Source organism: Sinocyclocheilus grahami, unplaced genomic scaffold (genome assembly GCF_001515645.1).
Source record: "Sinocyclocheilus grahami isolate Dianchi unplaced genomic scaffold, SAMN03320097.WGS_v1.1 scaffold502.1, whole genome shotgun sequence".
Taxonomy (NCBI): domain Eukaryota; kingdom Metazoa; phylum Chordata; class Actinopteri; order Cypriniformes; family Cyprinidae; genus Sinocyclocheilus; species Sinocyclocheilus grahami.
This window is the reverse complement of record NW_015505681.1, coordinates 653,448-659,703: the sequence shown is the minus strand read 5'-3', so window position 1 is coordinate 659,703 and position 6,256 is coordinate 653,448. Positions and strand designations below refer to the sequence as shown.

General features: G+C 34.7%; 1 protein-coding gene across 1 annotated transcript in view; it reads left to right on the top strand.

The window, feature by feature from the left end:
- Positions 1–2,559, top strand: part of LOC107554445 (RING finger protein 145-like) — a 24,364-nt gene extending 21,805 nt beyond the window's left edge. Inside the window, exons 6-10 of the mRNA XM_016236946.1 lie at positions 487–722; positions 826–1,001; positions 1,127–1,187; positions 1,490–1,579; positions 2,236–2,559. Coding sequence (XP_016092432.1) covers positions 487–722; positions 826–1,001; positions 1,127–1,187; positions 1,490–1,579; positions 2,236–2,559 — 887 coding nt within the window. The remainder of the gene's footprint in view (positions 1–486; positions 723–825; positions 1,002–1,126; positions 1,188–1,489; positions 1,580–2,235) is intronic.
- The last annotated feature ends 3,697 nt before the right edge of the window (positions 2,560–6,256 follow it).

The window sequence follows — 6,256 nt, the reverse complement described above, 5'->3', positions numbered from 1 at the left end:
GCATTACAGTAATGCGAATGAGATTTATTATTATTATTATTATTATTATTATTATTATTATTATTATGTACTTAATAGGCTTAATTTTCTTTATGCATAATCTTATCTTTCTTTCTTTCTCTCTCTCTTTTTTTCATTTTGTGGTGAAATACAACCCTAGCACCTGTTGGTGAGATTCACCCTTTGGGGTACTTCTTGCTATTTCACTAGTGTGCGCATTGATTTCTTGAGTGCTGCCGGGTCCTTCAGCCTTTACTCTGAATTCTGTAGGGCCTAATTAACTCCAGCCAGAACAGATGCATTCATTAATGTCAGTGAGTACAGTAGGGAGCACACGGCTCAGATTCAGGTATTGTGCTTTGCTTTACAGTATCATATTGCAGTTTGGTATTAATAGTAATCTTATTTTTGCTAACATTTCTGTCGTTTTAAATCTATTATGAATAAGATGTTTTGTTTTATTTCTCTGTGTTTATGTGGGAATAGGCCAGCTGGTGGTGTGTACCTTGTGCTCCTGTGTGATGCAGACCAAGCGCATTTGGCTGTTCTCAGCGCACTTGCTCCCTCTGGTGGCCAGGCTGTGCCTGGTTCCTTTGGAGACCATCGTTTTCGTCAATCGCTTTGCCATGATTTTCACAGGCCTGGAAGTCATCTACTTTTTGGCCTCCAACCTGCTGGTGCCATTTAATCTGGCCAAGACAGCGTACCGGGAGCTTGCACAGGTTAGAACAGTAGAGGCTAAAGATTGAGTTTTAAAACAGACTTGAGAGTGTTAAATCAATCAAAAGAAAAAATAATTAAACTCTTCTCTGTTATATCTGTTAGGTGGTGGAGGTTTATGGGTTGCTGGCTCTCGGTATGTCTCTGTGGAATCAGTTGGTTCTGCCCGTGTTGTTCATGTGTTTCTGGCTGGTTCTGTTTGCTCTGCAAATCTACACATACTTCAGTACACGAGACCAGCCCACATCTAGAGAGAGGCTGCTCTTCCTTTTTCTCACAAGGTGAGTTGAAGTTCAGGCTGCTCTGCTTGTCATTCCTGAGCATTTTACTAAAGAGCGTAATAGAGAAATAGATGGATAAGATAAATAAGAGTGTCGCTGATCTTTTTTTTTTTTTTTTTTTCCAGTAAAATATTCGATGAACTGTTAGTAAATGTTAAATGTTTGATTGATTTGAATCTCATGAAGGTGCACAGCAGCTTAATTTCTAAATGTTTTGTTGTATTAATAGTAACAATAGTCATATTTCCAAATTGTTATTAATACAAATTATTAGTACATAATTTTTTGAGTAAATGTGATATAAGTGTTGGTATAAATGGATCAATTCCTACATTCTATATAATCAGTATTTCATCGGCCATCCTGCTCTCTAGTCACTGGCTCTAAAAAACCTATTACAGTTGTAATGTAGGAGTCGTGACTGTTACAGATTGGTGTAATGTGAAATTCAACTGTTGTCCTTTTGTTTTAAAATCTTTCGCACCCAGGTGCTGGGCACACTGCTGATCTACGTGCTCTTCATGGTGGAGGAGCTCCGCAAGGCTCCGGTGGAGAACATGGATGATGTCATCTACTGGGTGAATGATTGAAAATTGATTTGTGAATTTATTTTTTTACCTTATTTTTACATGTAAATTACATTTACTGTCACTGTAATGATGATGATGATGTCTTATTATTAACTACTACTGCTACAACTACTGATAAAATAATAATTTGCCATCATTATAATAATAATAATTATGTTAATAATAATGCCATTATTATTATTATTATTCTAACAATGGCAAATTATTATATTATTAGTATAATTAATAATAATAATATATGAAGAACAATTATTATTTGTATTATTATTACTCAACCTATAAAACATCAAAATAATAATAATTTAATAATATTTTTCTTCTTTGTATATTATTATTACTATTATTAATTATACTAATAATATAATAATTTGCAATTGTTAGAATGATTATGATAACGATAACAATAATTTATTATTAATAATGTTGTTGTTGTTATTATTATTACTATTATTGATTAAAAAATATCTTAAAATGAGTATCAATTTTTCATAGTGTACATTAATAGTGATGCCTAAATTCACTTTAGTTTTTTTTCTATTTATTTTGACAAAACATTTTACATTTTTAAAACGTGCTATTTAACAGCCATAACATAAAAAAGAATGATCATTGTAATGTACTGTTTCTTCTGTTTTTGAATCTAGGACATGACGTCAGCAGTGATCACCCCCTGCAGTCACCTATTCCATGCCGGCTGCTTGAAGAAGTGGTTGTATGTGCAGGAGACCTGCCCTCTTTGCCACAACCAGCTAAAAGGCTCATCACAACCTGGCTCTTCAACACAGGACGCCCTGCCACAAGAGCCCCCAATACAGCCAGCAGGTGATCTGGACCCTTCAACGCATCCAGAGTCAGATTCAACCCTCCAGGTTCCCCAGCAAGACGACACCCCTCTCACTTCAGCGTCAGACCTTACGGCTGGGCTGAAAGACGGCGGTGACACTACTGCCTGCTTCTCCCAGTCCTAAAACCTGCCTTGAGCCAATCTCAACTCCACACACTGCTGGCCAAAAGACAGTTTTACAGCAGAGGGTCTGATGGGATACTGTCGGCCCTCTCTGTGACTGATACGTACATACGGAATGCTCCTTAGACATCTATACAATCGAAATCCTTCTATCATCCCCCTCTCATCCAGAACATCACAGAATCCAGAAGTCAGAAAGCTTATCTGAGGTGAAAAGAATCATTTCACCCCTTCCACATCTGGAATTACTGAAACACCAGCTCTTCCCCACCCTTTATTACGAAACAACAGTCTCCAGCGAATACCAACCTGAATGTGATCATGTGACCCTTCAGTATAGTGCTGTGATGCTCTGTAGGCACTTAGCACATATCCACTAGCACGCTCTCAGTATCCAATACATTAGCCCGTCTTTTTCTGTTCTCTATTTGTTTTCTTCAGAGAAAATATATTTACATATATGCCACTGCATTTGCACTAATGTAACATAAAGCAATGCTCCAAAGTTTGTCTTGTCTGATACTAAATATTTTGGTGTGTATGCATTGAATCAAGTTATATATGAAATATATACCCATGTAGAAATATATATGTAAAGGAGTTTTGATATGCAAAAGTACATTGTAAAGCAGCATTGAGTGTCATGAAGTGGCCTCAGGCTTAAATGAACGCTACGCCTCCAGTGCGACCTCTAGTGGCAGTAGTGGGACGTGCCTTTGGCTGTGGATAAACACTACGACCAATCAGGAGAGTCAATTTCATTCTCATCAGTATTTGGCGTTTAGCGCATTTGTGAACATGAATACATTCGAGAATGTATGAGCACACTTTGCGAATGCCGTTTTTAAGTGTTTAAGTTAATATATTTAACATGGTTTGTTAAATGAATGGTGATTGGCTTGTGGAATTTTTAATCTGCAAAAATGTTACTTTTATCTAAACCACTAGATTTTTTTATATATGTTACAGCTGTTTTTCATTTTAAAGCAAATCTGAATGAAAATGGAGAGTATAATCCTAATAGCATTCTGAATTTATCCTTCTTTTCTTTTAATACAGCATACACGTGGAATGATGTTCTGTGAAGGCTAACTTTGTTTGAATTGCAGCTGAATTCAGTAAAATATGCCTGAAGTCTGAACGTGAACCTGAATGTCAGAATAAATCCAAATCCTAAAGTATGAAACATTTGTCTTGGCTTTCTTCCACAATGCCTTTCTGAATCGCAAAAAGACCTACAGGGCTCTTAACAGTGTTCCCTCTAAGCTGCGCGCGCAGAAGAAATAATGTGCCGCGCACACGCAAAAATGAGTTGGGGAAAGCCATTTGATTGAATGCCAGTAAAAGCGAAAGAATCGCAATGCTCGGGCAAACCGCTATAGAGTTAATGTCGCTATAGAGTTCGAACCAGTGAATGCGGTTTACAGGTTTCATAGAAGAGAAGACAACAGAAACAGTATAAATATATGAATAAAAACAGTTTTATTGAGAATTTGGCTGCATTAAAATGCAGTAGGTGAACACAGGGAGGCAAGACAATACGACGCACTGACGTCATGAATATGCTAATTAACGTATGACGTCATCTAGCGACATTTAGTAACTTTTCAGGCGAGGTTTAGCTACTTTCCATTAGGGATGGGCGATACCCCTTATTTTGTTTTCGATACGATATCGATATTTTTCAAGGCAGAATATCGTCGATATCGATACCGATTCGATACTTCTGCACTAAACTTTTAAATTATGAAATTTATTAAATTATTAAATTACTAAGAGTAAAATGGGTAATGAAAACCACTTAACTTTGTTTAAAACGCATTTTAACCCGTTTAATCCCAAATTTTTCCCAGACTGAAAATATCTAAATGATTGATAAAAAAAATTTATTTTATGGTCAGTCACAATTCTAACCAGTGGGATAATGTGTATACTGAATTAACATATTTCTGCAGTCATAAAAATAGTTATACAGGTGTGTATACCATAAGGGACTGCCAGTGAATGGCTGATGCATGCATAAAATGCAACCTTTTTATTCTGACAGTGTATGATTTCTATTAACATTACAGAATAGAACATGATCAATATTATCTTTCAACATACAATTTAAATAATTGTAATTGCACAAACTATGTAGGCTACAATTTCAATTTGTTCATTGTGAAATAACTCAAACATTTATGTTTTTATTTCTGTTCTCTGATAAGCATTGTTCAGGGCTGCCATTCTTATGATACTTTTGGGAAACGCAGCCCTGTTTGAATGCACTGTCAGCAGTGAGTGAATGCTCTCTGTGATTGATTGGTTCTGTCATGCAACATTTGCGTGTGTTCAGGTGAGCAGGAAAATAGTTCTGTCCTACACAATTACTCGCTAACAAAGGTATTCGTCCAATTCAATGCATATTGTATGCATTATTATTATTATTATTATTATTATTGTTAAATAAACAAAACCACTGGTAAATAAAACGCACCTTAGTATCGATATTTTTTGTTTGAGTATCGATACTTCGGATTGATACGCCCATCCCTACTTTCCATTGAAAGAAGTTGGCAACACTGATGAGTCGCTGTAGAAACCGAATACTTTAATGGTTGCGGTGCGCTCAACATGAGAAACAACGCAAATGCAATGACATGTGAAATAAACGTGATCGTGTATTAAAGAAGAGTGGCTTGATTAAGTGCAGGATGGGCACAGAACGGTAACAAAACTCTGAGACATTTACAGGCACACACAGGTGTATTGTGCAAACTACTTCATAGGGATGTTTAGACAGCTATAGAATAATTCATATGTTCACGTTATTTTTTTATATATTTAACTTACAGATCTTAGCTTAAGTTTTGCTTCAGTTTGTTTTCTATTCTATTCTATTCTGTCAGTTTAAATAGTTTGTTTTTTTTATATTATATTATGTTAGGCCTATATTATAAACCTAATAAATAATTCAAAAATAGAGGGGGAAAAAAACAGTGATATTATGAAATATTATTGCAATTTCTAATATTGGTTTCCTATTTTAATACCTATACTTTAAAATATAATTTATTCCTGTGATGCAAAGCTGAATTTTCAGCATCATTACTCCAGTCTTCAGTGTCCCATGATCCTTCAGAAATCATTCTGATATGCTGAATTATTATCAGTGTTGCTGATCTAATATGCTGTTGTGCTGCTTAATATTTTTTTGGAACCTGTCTTAATTTTTGTTTGATTAATAAAAAGTTAAAAAGAACAGCATTTATTCAAAATAGAAATCTTTTCTAACAATAAAAGTCTTTACTATCAATTGTATCCATTTAACGCATCCTTGCTGAATAAAGTTTCTTTAACTTTCTTTAAACGTTTTTAAAGTATTTTTAAAAAAGAAAGAAAAAAATTCTGACCCCAAACTTTTGAATAGTGTATATTGCACACTACTTCACAGGAATGAATTATATTTTAAAGTATATTAAAATAGAACATGTTTATTTTAAATACAAATAATATTTCACAACATTATTTTGTGAAATAATATTCAGTATTTTTGTATCAAATAGATAGGCTACAGCCTTGATGAGCATAAGACACGTCTTTAAAAAAATTGATTGATCCCAAACTTTTGAACGGCAGTGTGTTATACTGTAAAAAAAATTGTATCAGGCAACTTAAAATGTACATCATTTAGTTACATCAAGGGTCAAATCAAA